The sequence below is a fragment of the Electrophorus electricus genome, chromosome 11 (assembly GCF_041902795.1).
Source record: "Electrophorus electricus isolate QZ-2024a chromosome 11, ASM4190279v1, whole genome shotgun sequence".
Classification (NCBI taxonomy): Eukaryota; Metazoa; Chordata; class Actinopteri; order Gymnotiformes; family Gymnotidae; genus Electrophorus; species Electrophorus electricus.
In genome coordinates, this window is record NC_137507.1 from 29,087,501 (window position 1) to 29,102,421 (window position 14,921).

Here is a 14,921-nt window from a genome sequence, read left to right on the forward strand (position 1 = left end):
TCTGACGAGACAGTCAGATGCACATTTCCAAGAATAACATGAGATGACGGTGACACAGAGACCCTATGGGGAAAAACAGTTCTGTGCCTTCTGTGGCATGAGTTATGTGCCAAGGGGGTCACACTAGTCTCTGATCCCTTGGAGACCACAGTGGATAAAACCCTGGGCTCATTAGAGAGGCAGGGGACTGTGTTTCTGAGATGAATCTATTTCTTTTACCTAAGAGGCTCATTCTGACCCAAAGCCTGGGTCTGACCGAGCAACAGTCAAACAACAGTAGCGGTCAAACAATGTTTTTGTGAATCCTACTGCTACTCTTCTGGAGTGAGATGCTGGCATTACTGGTGGGTAGCAGACAGAAATCAAACAAGAACCAGAACATGAACATCTACATACATCTACATGTTACTGTATGTAATAGCATACAAGGTTATTAAATAACATGAGCACATTATTTATTTATATATTCTTTAAATGGCTTGTATAAGCCCAATCAGGTAGAAAAATATAATATGTCATTTTAAATAAGTAACAGAATGGATGATTCTTAATCAATGCAAAACTATAAAATGATAGTTATAATTAAACACTTTTATTATTGCTTATTTTTGGGAGCCCTGATGAAAGAGTTCATTGTTTTTATATTAATTATACTGTTTTAGCTTTCCTGTATTTGGACAGAAATTTCAGTTTTAGTTGGTTTGGGATTTGACAGACTAATAAGGGACATGGCAGTTTATGTGGTGAATTTTATGCTCCGTGTTCTGTCTGCTCTACCACCTAATGATTAGAGTCATTTTAAAATTGGCATAACACAGCATATTATTTACTTGGACAGGATGTGTTTTTTAAACTCCTATCTTTGACATCCACCACTTATCATTCACTGAATAATCTCACACTTTAGCCACTGTGAGATGACAATGGTAGCTACTATTACCACTATTACCAGCTCATAGTTTCAAAACAGGGGAGCCTGAGTTCATAATAAGAGTGTAAGTTCCTTCTTTCCCATTAAAAAAAAAACACTTTTCTGTTATCTCTAGGCAGACAGTGATGATGGGTTGCTAGCGGCGACTGGGTGTGATGCCTGCGTAGCTGTTCTGCATCATATGGCAACTGCCATGGAGGGATGGGGTTGCCATGGTGAGGCCGAGCTGCCATGGTGGTACAGCAGCCTCTCCCTGTCTGCCGAATAACTGCTCTTTCCAGGTGCCATTTCCTAATGTGTCTGGATCAAACTTCCCAGCCCTTGCTGTTAAACTCTGTTTGTCTTACTGCGGTGATTACGGCACTGCTGTTATGGATTGGTGCCCTGGCTGAGGCTGGTTCCCACCTTGCGCCCTGATCTGCCGGGACAGGCTCTGGCCCCTTTGGCCCCTGAGTTGGATTAATCAGTGTAGAGGATGAATGAATGACGACTCATCAGACTATGTCCTATTGTGTCACCGTGAGAGTAACGACAGGGGGAGGGTCTCGTAAAAATGCTGACTCGTGCAGTCCTTCCAAAGCCTAGAATTTATGTCTGTAATATTCGAGCTTTGGGACTTTCATGACTGTGACTGAAGGATGCAGTTTTAATCAAACTTTTTTAGGAGGTAAATAAAGTGGTGTGAAACCTCTTATTTGTTCTAATTGAGCTCATTTCAGGCTATTAGATTACGTTTGACCTTCCTCTTCATATTCTCCACTGGAGGTGTTATCTTCTGGCAGGACAAGACACTACTGGAGAGTAAAACTACATGAAATGTCACCCTGAAATGTACATGCCCCCACTGCAAGTCACCCTGTTTCAGCCCATTTCACCCCGGTTCACCCCGGACTTGCTTGTAAGAGCACTCCTATCCAGCGTCGCCCACACCATACACCTCCAAACATGCCACACAGTAGAAGGCAGAACACAGGAAAGTGGGACCTCACAAGTGCAGCATTGTTTCCGTGTGGAGCATAACTGCGGCTGATTGTAATTTTCTGCTGTAAACTGCGAGAGTCCAAACAGAGACTTCCTCCTGAATGGTGGAGTGTGCTCCCAACAAGGACTTTCCCTGTAGAATCGTCTGCTTCCACGCACGGAAACTGGATTTGTGCCTCCTACTGATGATGAGATAGCAGAAGTGAATCATCAGCCTATCACACACACACACACACGTACGCTTCAACACTTCTTCATCCTCCGTAAGACCAGTCAGGCATGACCAGTGCCAAGCAGAGTGATTCAGAGATCCATCAAACAACCTACAAATAATTAAATAAACACATGAATACATAATCAAACAAATAACCATGGTTTATGGCTGATTCAGACAGTGACATATTTCTACTTCCCGTTTTTCTGGCTTCTCAAAAAGGTTATCACATAGTTCACCTTCTCAAAAAGGTTATCACAGTAAACAACTGAACAAACTGTTAGTGAAATTCTCTTCATTTATCTGTTTGATGATAATTAGTATGTATTGAGCCAGCTGTTGATTTTTTGTAAATACATGAGTGTCAGATTTTGATCTATGTCTCTGTTGTACCTTAAACCCATTTAAATACTATTATTTCCCATACAAAATTAATAACAAAACTGTATCAGGCTAAAATTGTATCCTAGCTTTCTATGAGGTTAATCCAAGTATTCAAGGGCCTTTGATTCCCCTTAAAGACCAAATACTGAAACAAATACTGAAAAAAAAATACTGAAACAATTTACAAAATGGAGCGCCAGTCAATATCTGAGCTAGAAGCTGATGCAAAGAAAATTATTTGTTTGTCTTTAAAAAAGTCTACAGGCTCCAACTCAAATTCAAAAGTGCGCTGGACAGTAATCTGTATAATACCTGTCATTTAAGTACAATTAACTCCACCTACGTTTTCCCATCTATTCTAACACACTTGGTTTACACCCATTAAGGCTTAATTAACTGGTGAGTTGTAAAACACTAAACTGTGCAGTGCAGGGGTTCTCAATGACCAGAACTTGAAAACACTGATCTACCTTAAAAACAGAAAGGTGAGACAAACACTCTGATGAACAGAATCTGATCAAATAAATATACGTCAATATAATACGTCAAAGGCACCTTATGTGACATTAAAGTTCTTAACTCAGGACAGACTCTTAGGTCAGATACCCAAGAGATCTACCTTTCCTACATTCTGCCCAAACATTTCGCCCAGACTCCTCCTATATATAAATATACATACACATATGCATATACACATACATATACATATACATATACATATACATATACATATACATTTATATTTACATATACATTAAATGTAAATGTAAATATACATTTAAGTTTCAAGTTTGGTTTATTTGTCACGCACATAGTCATACACAGTATAACTCGCAGCGAAATGGTTTGAGAGTGCTCTGTCCAAACTGAGGAGAAAAAACAGGGGTTTATAGGGAAATATATATCTATATCTATATATATATACAAAATATATTAAGAATGTGTGTACAATATATGTATAATATGTTTATATACACAATGTACAATGCATATATGGATATGTATAAGTGTATGTACACAATGTACAGTTCCATCATAAAACTGAATATTTACAGTTACATGGTGGTGGTGGTCCCCACAGTTGATCAGTTTCCCTGATTCAGAGCCCAACTGTCCTGTTGGAAGAAGTTCCTGTTCAGTCTCTCTGTCTTGGTCATCAGGGAGCGAAAGCGCTTCCCTGACCTCAACAGAGAGAAGAGCCTATTGTTGGGATGGGTGGGGTCCTTCACAATCCTCCTGGCCTTGGTCTGGCACCGTTTGGAATAGATGCTCTACAGGTCAGGAGGTTCCGTATGATGATGCTCTCTGCTGAACGTACCACCCTTTCGAGTGCTTGTCTGTTCCCAAACCAGACTTTGATGTTCCCCATGAGGATGCTCTCGATAGTGCAGATGTAGAAGTTCCGCAGTATCTTGGAGGGCAGTCTGAAGTCTTTTAGGCGTCTGAGGTGGTAAAGACACTGACAAGCCTTCTTTGCCAGGGAGTTGGTGTGGCAGGACCAGGACAGGTCCTGCAAGATGTGAACACCAAGGTACCTGAAACTATCTACGTTCTCCACCATGGTTCCACTGATCCTCACAGGTTGGTAGTGGCGCTCCTGCTTCTTGCTGCAATCCACGATCAGCTCCTTTGTCTTGCTGACATTTAGGAGGAGATTATTTTCCTGGCACCAGATTTCCAGGTGTTTAATCTCCTCCAGGTAGGCCCTCTCATCGTTGTCTGAGATCAGGCCCATGACGACGGTATCGTCAGCAAACTTGACAATGATGGTGGAGCTGGAAGTGGCTGTGCAGTCGTAGGTGTGCAGTGAGTAGAGCAGGGGGCTTAGGACACAACCCTGAGGAGCTCCAGTGCTGAGGGTGAGGGTGGATGAGACACAGTTGCCCACCCGTACTGATTGTGGTCTGTCTGTTAGGAAGTTGGAGATCCAGTCGCACAGGGATGTATGCAGTCCTAGATCCTCCAACTTAGTAGTGAGTAGGGAGGGGATGATAGTGTTAAATGCTGAACTGTAGTCTATAAACAGCATTTTAACATAATTACCCCTCCCTTTGTCCAGGTGGATCAGTGTGATGTGGAGCAGATGTGCAATTGCATCATCAGTGGAGCGGTTGTGGCAGTATGCAAATTGCAGTGGGTCCATGGAGGCTGGCAGTGAAGATGTGATGAAGTCTCTGACTAGCTTTTCAAAGCACTTCATCACGACTGATGTGAGGGCGACAGGGCGGTAGTCATTGAGGCTGGAGGGTCGAGGTTTCTTCGGGACGGGGACGATGGTGGATCGCTTGAAGCTGGACGGGACGATACCGAGCATCAGGGAGAGATTGAAGATGTCAGAGAATACCGGGGCTAGCTGATCTGCGCAGGCTTTGAGGACCCTCCCGCAGATACCGTCTGGTCCCACCGCCTTCCTGGTATTCACCCTTTTAAACACTCTCCTCACGTCACTCTCCGTGATGATGAGAGGGCGCTGTTCTATGGTGGGCCCTGCGCATGCGCCATTGGCTGCACCGATAGTACCATTTGCATTGTCAGCATAAGCTAACATTTACATTTACATTTAACAGCATAAACAATACCCTACAATAAATACTAAATTAGTCAGTCAATATGGGAGCAGTGTCAGTTGTACTTTAAATATTCTGCAAATAGATGGGTCTTCAGTCTGCATTTGAAGACTGCAAGGGATTCTGCTGTCCGGACAGTAAATGAGAGTTCATTCCACCATCTTGGAACCAGGACAGAAAATAGTCTCCATGCTTGTAGTCCATAAGGTCTGAAGCACGGTATTTCAAGCCGAGCCATATTTGAGGTCGAAGTACTCGAAGTATGGATCGGGCTTTGACCATTGACCTCATGTATGAAGGGGTTGGTCCATTTTTGGCTTTCTAACCATGCATCAAGGTTTTAAATCTGACGTGTGCAGCTACTGGAAGCCAATGAAGGGAGCAGAGCAGTGGAGTGTCGTGTGAACTTCAGAAGATTGAAGACCAATCGTGCTGCTGGACAAGTTGTAGAGGTCTGATGGCTCTTAGAGGAAGACCAGCAAGTAGCAAATTGCAGTAGTCTAGCTTTGAGATCACAAGAGACTGCACAAGCACCTGGGTAGCTTCCTGTGAAAGAAAGGGCAGAATCCTTCGTATGTTACAAAGGAGAAGTCTGCAAGACCGGGTTAGATTAGACACATAAGTTGAGAACGACAACTGGTTGTCCAAAGTTACGCCCAGGCTATGGGCAGCTTCGGATGGTGATAGCAGGGAGTTCTTGAAGGAAACTGTGAGGTCATGGTGAGGGTTGGAAGTTCCTGGGACAAACAGAAGCTCGGTTTTACTGGGGATGCGCTTCCGGTGGTGGGCTGTCATCCATGACGCGATGTCAGTCAAACATGCTGAGATACGTCTGGAGACCTGTGTGTCAGAGGGTGGAAAAGACACATACATGTATATATACATACACACACACACACACACACACACACACACACACACACACACACACACACACACATATATATATATATATATATATATGTGTGTGTGTGTGTGTGTGTGTCACCACCTGGATGTAACTGTGCAAATAGGTAAGCATGTCCCATTGGATAATTACATGGGTGATTATGTTTCAGCTGACAAGTTATTTAACCCTAACTGATGCAGTGAGTAGCTTATCAACCATGTTGAAAGACACATTCTGTGGTCATGGAAAAGATGTCAATCTGTTTCAGAAGGGTCAAATTATTGGCGATCACTTAAATGTGTGGTGAAATCAAATCATAGAAAAACAACAGAACTCCGGGATCTGTTTAATAGTGAACGTAAGAGCATTTCCACATGCACATTGCGAAGGGAACTCAAGGGATTGGGACTAAACAACTGTGTAGCCTTAAGATAACCACTTGTCAGTGAGGCTAACCAGCAAAGACAGCTTCAATTTGCTAAGGAGCATAAAGATTGGACTCTGGAGCAATGGAAGGTCATGTGGTCTGATGAGTCCAGATTTACCCTGTTCCAGAGTGATGGGCGCATCAGGGTAAGAAGAGAGGCGGCTGAAGTGAGGCACCCATCATGTCTAGTGTCTGCCGTACAAGCCTGTGGGGGCAGTGCTATGATCTGGGGTTACTGCAGTTGGTCAGGTCTAGGTTCAGCAATGTTATGTGCCCAAAGAATGAGGTCAGCTGAATATACTGAATGACCAGGTTATTCCATCAATGGATTTTTTCTTCCCTGATGGCACAGGCATATTCCAAGGTGACAATGCCAGGATTCATCGGGCTCAAATTGTGAAAGAGTGGTTCAGGGTGCATGAGACATCATTTTCACACATAGATTGGCCACCACAGAGTCCAGACCTGAACCCCACTGAGATGTGGGATGTGCTGGAGAAGATTTTGCACAGTGGTCCAAATCTCCCATCATCAATACAAGATCTTGCGGAAAAATTAATGCAACTCTGGACAGAAATAAATGTGACATTGCAGAAGCTTGTGGAAACGATGCCACAGCATTTAGTAATCAAAGCTAAAGGTAGTCCAACTAAATATTACAGTCTGTGACCTTTTTTTTTGGGGGGGGGGGGGGGGGGGAGGGCAGGCAGTGTATATACATACATATACACATATATACATATACATATACATATACATATACGTATACGTCAGTCCTGTCCTCCTCTGCTATTGGTCCTACGCCTCGATGACATATCCGTATACGGAGGAAACCACCTGCGCACCCCCAACCAATAGCAGCTCCCCGCACTCCAGACGTCACGTGACTCGCGCGTTTAACACGCAGGCAGAACGTGAGGTGCTGCGCGCGCCTGAAAAGGATGAGTCGCGCGTGGTGACGTTTTGCGTTGGCGCAGGATCGAATTTCCCAGTGAAAGGCGTGAACTGCGTCAGCAGCCCTGCAGTTTACCGGGCCGATGGCTGCGTTGTTCAAGTTAGAATCTGTGGATGAATACGTATCGGTCAGTGCACAGGGCGGCTAAATGTATAAACATGAACCAGAATCAGCCTCGGCGATTCAGGATAAATCATAAGTCTTTCGCCCTGTTTGATGCTAATGTGAGAAATGATTTTCTGCCAACAGACCGATAACAAACCAAAAATGAATAATCAATACTGTTTTTAGTAATGTAATTTAATAAATAGATGTCAATATATTGGAGATTAGTTATATATGATGTTAGATTGTTGTGTTACATATATATTTAATAATTGTTTTAAATATAGAATGCGAGACACGAGCCGTGAAGCGCGTTACAAAAGCGACAAGAAAACACGCGGGCACTAATAGCGCGCGACACCTGGTCTCGGGGTCCTGCGCGCTATAAATAAGCTAACGACATGCAGGCGCGCGTGATTAGTATTCGGGTGACTGGGAAGCGGGACTGTGTGTGTGTGTGTGTGTGTGTGTGTGTGTGTGTGTGTGTGTGAGAGAGAGAGAGCAACGGATTGTGCTCCGCAAACAGGTGGAACAAGAAATAAACTTTATGGTGTTGTGCTGCCCCCTAATGGCAAAGCATGGTCTTTCTTATTCTTTTAACGTGATATTATCAGTATCATTTCTGATTTAGTTTTACAAAACATAAAATCTTAGTTTAACACCAAATTAAACCAAGACCTCAAAATAAATCTTCGCATTGCAGAACATTGCAGCTGCCCTGCACAATGACTATTCCCAAAATTCATGTGAGGAGCTTGGCGTTTTGCGTTTAGCTGTCTAGCAGCTACCATCACTGAACACTCATTACTCAAAAAAGACATGACTGCACTTCCTAGGCAACGACACTGAATTCGATTCTTTGATTATATTTCTCTTCAAAACTAATACATGTTTCACTAATGCTACACAATGTGTATAGCACAATATAAATAAATTAGTGCAGACTGGGTGAAAGGGTTGAGGGAACACGTTCTGATGTCAAAGTGGTATTATGACTCCCAGTAGGACATACACTCTTACCTAGAGTGGTAGACTAAAGGGCACCTGCACAAGATGAGAATGCATCTGAGAAGCTCTGTAAATTTACTGGAAAAAATGTTTGAAAATGTGCTTTTCACAAGACATCAGAAATGCCAAAATGCTTTCACAAGGTGTTAATAGAGCAGCTTCATCCCAGATGAATCCTAGGCTAACACGGCCTACCTTAAAAACCAGGCCATCACGTTTTGTTTTATTTTTATCTCATGATATCATACACATCAGTGGCCTGTTTCTGCTTTTTTCTGAGCTAGAAATTTGAGTCACCTTGTACTTACAGAAAATGTAAGATCTCCACAAGTACAGTAAGTACAGTTCCAGTCATAAGAGTCCACTTGTAGTCATAAAAAAATGCAGTTTATAACAAAATCAGCAAACACGAACAATTTCAGGGAAGGAATATGTGATGTCACTCATTGCCTATTGACAGCACCTTAGCTGGGTTTCTGTGTTATGTAATATTGTCATGATATAATATTGTTGTGTTTCAGCAGAAAGTGTAGTCTATCTTATCTTTTGTCTGTTTGTATATATAAAACATGGAATACAGGTCTGTTTGTTCAGCAGAGACTGTAGTCAGATCATTTCTCACAGCAGAAGAAGTGGCCTAATGGATAAGGCATCAGCCTCCGGAGCTGGGGATTGTGGGTTCAAGTCCCACCTGGGTCATTAGCTTGAGTGCTAATTAGCTTTAATAGTATCTTGTGTTGTTAGTCCTGAAAAATATGCTCTTATGCTGAGTGACTTACAAAAGTGCTTTGTCATAGAATACATCCTAGTACAGTAGGTTGGAATCCAAAATACCAATCAGCTAGAAAACAATTGCATACATAATACAAGATCATAAACAATAAGTGCTAGAGTTTGTTAACCAATGTTTAACTGTTTCCCGGGTGGTACACAGTTAATTTGTGAAAATGCATCAGATTTAGATTTTTTGGGCAAAATTACTTACGGTAGTTTAAATAAAGGGACAAAACAGGCAGTAAGTTTGGTTCAGCTGAGAGCAAGTACATGTTATCTGAAGATAACCACACAGAAACACTACATGTTACCCATGAAGGTGAGTAATTAGAGACCACACCCATGAAGGCAAGTAATTAGAGACCACATCCATTAAGGTGAGTAATTAGAGACCACATCCATTAAGGCGAGTAATTAGAGACCACACCCATGAAGGTGAGTAATTAGAGACCACACCCATGAAGATGAAGGAGGAGCTTGTCAGCATGACGTGGGGGTTTTTAGGCATGTTTGGGATAAAACTACTTTATTTCTATTTTTATTGTTTTCATTCCTGTTTGTATATATAAAACATGGAATGCAGTCTGTTGTGATTCAGTAGAAAGTGTAGTCAGATCATTTCTCACAGCAGATGTGCTTTGCACTGACCCATAATTTGGTAAGGCAGATAAAATAAACACATGAAATCTAAGATACACTCCCTCTGCATTAGAGGACTCACATTAGAGAGTGGAATCACTGATGGATCCCTAGACTCTAGTTAGAAAGACTTCAGGATACACCATAGTTGACCACTCACCTGTGTTAGATCAGTCATAACACTAGTCAGGTGCAACCCCAGTGGGATTTGAATCCTCAACACCCAGACACTGATGTCTTATTCATTAGACTGCTGGGTCCTGTACTGATGGCATCAATACAGGTTGAAGCTAGTCAGACATACATAGTGTACAATCAGTGGTCCAACAGAGCTTTTTAATGACTACCTGTCTAAGTTACCTGTTAGTACATTTCCCACAACAGTATACTGGGTTAATAGTACTGCCAAATATTTATTTAACATTTGAGAGATTTGCAGGTGGTACACAACACAGTGAATGTAGAATTTGATTTGTAAAAATGCATCAGATTTAGATTTTATGGACACAACAGGCACTAGTGACAGTCTGGTTCAGCTGAGAGCAAGTACATATGAACTGAAAATAATCACACAGAAACCACTGAAAGTACATGTGATCTGTAGATAACCACACAGAAACCACTGAAAGTACATGTGATCTGTAGATAACCACAGAAACGTCTATAGCATAGCTGTGCATGCGAGCAGTAAGAATTCATAATGTCTGAATGCCTCTGTGCTATTGTTCCAGCCCATCACACTTATATCTTTCCTCGTTCACTTCAGGCATCTGCTGAAACACTATTCCACCACTCTTACTCCAGCCCAGACTGGTGGACCCGACCATTCCTTGTGCTTTCAGTGTTTCCTCAATCTAGAAAAATACAAACATTCCAACATTTCTCATTCAGTTGGGTGAGGAAAAACAAATGCAGCATCACTGTAAATTTATTTCCTCTGGCAGACTTACATGAAATTAAATCACTTTGATACATTTTCCCTTGTGATGTGTAGTATCGGTCAACTACAGAACTGAGAAGGGGACCCTGACCTTTGACCTCTGCATACATCGATTCAGGTCAGTAGGAAAGTAACAGAGTACACTGTGATTTTGTTCAAATTCGTAAAGCGCTAAGTCTGAAGCCAGATCAACCGCTCTGTCGCTCACCTGCTGTAAGAGGTTCGCCTTCACCAAAGGATCATTCAGACTCTCCTCCCCATTTGAGCTCACTTTCACTTTCACTATTTGTCTCTTCCTGTGTGAAACAGCTGTAGGTAAGTCTAGGTAAGAAAAGAGTGATTGTCTCAGATCAAGATAACAAGACAGTAAGGCTAGTACATATTTAAGATATGAGGTTATTTCCACAATCTTCTGAATTATAAACTAATTGTTCAAATAATTTTTCTTTTTCTTCTTGTTCTTCTTTCATTAATTCATTAGTTTAATAGTAAACATGTTTCAGTGGAGTGACATGAAATTATGAATCTGTACCCACAAGTCTCAATAACAATAACAACTATTATAATTATAATAATTATTATTAGTATTGTAAACAAATAATTGCAGACAAAGCAGATAAACAGACAGGCACACACACACACACACACACACACACACACACAGAAAACAAAATCAGAACTGACATTTGTAACAGAAGAAAGGCAGTTGGGTAACACAGCTCAGATTGGTCCACGTCCCAAACAAAGACAGGTCCATGACAGCACAGTCAGAGGTGTCGGACAGGCTCTGCATGTTATCTGTCTTCCAGTACCGGAAGGAGGAGCTCCCCTCATCAGACCACACCCACGAATCAGCAAACAGCCCCACCCACACAGTGTCCGCAGTGGTGAGGAGGCTGGACACCTGAGTCTGCTCTAGTGGGCTGCCGATTGTGGCCAAGTCTGTGTATGAGTTTCTGCAGAACACCTGAGCATCTGGCCAGCTCTTTGAAAGATTAACCAGGTAAAACACATTTTGGGGACCTGCACACACACACACACACACACACACACACACACACACACAAACACACACACACACACACACACACACACACACACACACACACACACACACACACATATATATATATATATATATATATACATAAATATGCACAAACACACACACACAGACACAAACATGCACTTACACACACATGCATACACACGTGTACACATGTGCATACACACACACACATACAGGGTAAGCATGCATGTGCATGTGACCTTCATAGGAAGGCAGCAAGCTCATAAGCTTACACAGTGCTCTTCCATTAAACATCAAACCCACCCACATTTGGTGTCACTAGAAATATTGGTGAGGTACATGTACATATAGATGTGAGGTACATGTACATATAGATGTGAGGTACATGTACATATAGATGCTGCTACCCCACTGACACTCAGACGAAGGTTGTAAACCACACATCTGTGTCTCCTGTGTCAGACTCTTGTTGATTGGTCTTGTACTGTGTACACACACACTGTGCTGTTTTGTTAATGGGCTAATATAATAGTCACATGTCTACTTGATATTTAGCTACTTCAAAGTTAAAGTTATTGTTTCATGTTCTGTTTACATTATTTACATGATGTATCACCATGTAGTAGATAACACGCAACTTCTATTTTTGTTCTGTACATTTGCTGCACAGTTACTTTGACATTGGAACAGCTGTCCTCGTAACTCACCACTGTAGCAGACAAAGTTTAAGGGAGTTGAGCAGTTCAGAGAACTCCAGCTTCCAAAACACATCGCCCCACAAAGTCTGTTTGGAAGTGAGCTGTTGCCTGGTTCACCCTCGTCCCACGCACTGTAGTCAAGGAGAGTGTTCTCCCCTGCAGACCAGCCCCAGCTTAGCTGCGGCGCCCTCTTTAGGCCGATCCATGTGTCACTGGTACTTTTAGTGTACACTTTCAGCAGTTCTACATCGCCCATGTCGTTCAGAGTAACTAAGTCAACGTACTGATCTCTGCAGTAGCTCTGAGCCTCCATCCAGGACATGCTCAGGCCCACATAGATGAACTGTCGTCTGGGAGAAGAAGACATGACAGACAAACCTAAAAGTAAAACAGATGTTTAAGTAAAAGCTTACATTTTAAAAACTCAACATCAAACAACAAAAATAAATTGGCACACCTGAGAGAAGCAACAGTCCAAACACAGTCTTGTCCATCACTGAGTGGTTAAGTTCTGACCTTCCCTTCTCTAGGCGGAGCTGTGAATGATGGGGTGTGTGGGGTGAGAGCTCCCCCCGATTCGCTGCCTTCTCACCCTGAGTTTGACTAGAGTTATTTTCACAGACAATTAGTTGATATTTGCAAGTGAAAATGCTGCACTTCTGGTCTAACAGCATTCTAGTATATGCAATTTTACATGACTATTTACACCCAATACTTATGCAAATTTATACCCATATTTCATGAAGGATCTTGTTTTGTTTAGGGTTTTTTTTGGTTTGTTTTTGGTTTCTGTGCAATTCTATTGTGTTTAAATCTACTGCATGTCCAAAAAAGTGAAAAAGTAGTGAATTACAACCAGAAATTATTAGAGGATATAATATTTATATGATCACAAGCATTTCTGAAGAATCTAAATTACAATGGGGATTACCAACAATTTAGAAGCACAAAAACAATCTCTTAATATTTAGGTGAACTAATTAAATCAACTAATTATGGATCTGTACATTCTGTACATTGTGTACATATATACACAACCATATACATTGTACATTGTGTATATAATCATAATATACATATATTGTACATACATTGTTAATATATTTTGTACATATATAGAATATATATATTTCTCTATGCATATAAATATTTCACATATATAGAATATCTATATTTCTCTATGCACCCCTGTTTTCTTCTCCTCAGTTTGGACAGAGCAACCATTTCCCTGCGAGTTATACTGTGTATGACTATGTATGTGACGAATAAACCAAACTTGAAACTTGAAACTAATTAAAAAGGCCTAATGTTTGGAATTTGTCAAATGTGTCAAATCTCCATCAGGTAAAGTGGATACAATGCAAATAAATACTTGGCTTCATGAGAGATACAGTAATTAGAGACCACACCCATGAAGGTGAGTAAATAGAGACCACACCCATGAAGGTGAGTAATTAGAGACCACACCCATTAAGGTGAGTAATTAGAGATCGCACCCATTTAGTGAGTAATTAGAGACCACACCCATTAAGGTGAGTAATTAGAGACCACACCCATTAAGGTGAATAATTAGAGACCATACCCATTTAGTGAGTAATTAGAGACCACACCCATTAAGGTGAATAATTAGAGACCACACCCATGAAGACGAAGGAGGAGCTTGTCAGCATGACGTGGGGTTTTTTAGGCATGTTTGGGATCAAACTACTTTATTTCTATTTTTATTGTTTTCATTACTGTTTGTATATATAAAACATGGAATGCAGTCTGTTGTCGTTCAGTAGAAAGTGTAGTCAGATCATTTCTCACAGCAGATAATTTGGTAAGGCAGATAAAATAAACACATATGAAATCTAAGATACACTCCCTCTGCATTAGAAGACTCACATTAGAGAGTGGAATCACTGATGGATCCCTAGACTCTACTCTTGAGAGAGACTTCAGGGTATACACTGCACTAGATAAATCAGTCAGAAATGTAAGACCCAACCCAGGTGGGCTTTGAACCCAAACTCCCCAGCTTCAGAGGCTGATACCTTACCTTATAGGTCTCTGAGCACCACATTGCCTCATGAATGAAAACAATGGATGAGGACCAATCATCTAGGCTTGGCCTGGACATAAGAACATAGTGTAAATTCAGGGGCTCGTCAAGTGTTATTATGTGGCCTAATAGATAAAGCATCAGCCTAGAGAGTGTGGGTACAGATCCCACCTGGGTCAGTAGCTTGAGTGCCCTTTAAGGGTGTTTCCCATAAAAGTATCCTGGGTTGTTATGTGCTTGAGTCAAGATAATGATTACCTGTCTAAGGGTGTTTCCCACAATAGCATCTTGGGATAATAGTAGTTAAATTTGTTTTCCAGGTGATACACAATGAA

General features: G+C 41.5%; 1 protein-coding gene across 1 annotated transcript; it reads right to left on the minus strand.

Annotated features, from left to right (window-relative positions):
- Positions 1-10,319: 10,319 nt before the first annotated feature.
- On the minus strand, positions 10,320-12,798 carry LOC145659987 (C-type lectin domain-containing protein 38-like). Its single transcript, XM_081723924.1, has 4 exons — positions 12,552-12,798; positions 11,499-11,837; positions 11,023-11,135; positions 10,320-10,728 (listed from the first exon to the last, which is right to left on the minus strand). The coding sequence occupies exons 1-4, from the start codon at positions 12,796-12,798 to the stop codon at positions 10,594-10,596; spliced, it is 834 nt and encodes a 277-aa protein (XP_081580050.1). The 3' UTR covers positions 10,320-10,593.
- Positions 12,799-14,921: the final 2,123 nt, after the last annotated feature.

Excerpts from the sequence above, each read along its gene's own strand:
- LOC145659987 (XM_081723924.1), bottom strand. The coding sequence starts at position 12,798 with ATGGGCGATGTAGAACTGCTGAAAGTGTACACTAAAAGTACCAGTGAC. Across the intron at positions 11,838-12,551 it reads AAACTTTGTCTGCTACAGTG|GTCCCCAAAATGTGTTTTAC; the intron begins GTGAGTTACGAG and ends GTGTGTGTGCAG. Across the intron at positions 10,729-11,022 it reads AGGCGAACCTCTTACAGCAG|ATTGAGGAAACACTGAAAGC; the intron begins GTGAGCGACAGA and ends GTATTTTTCTAG.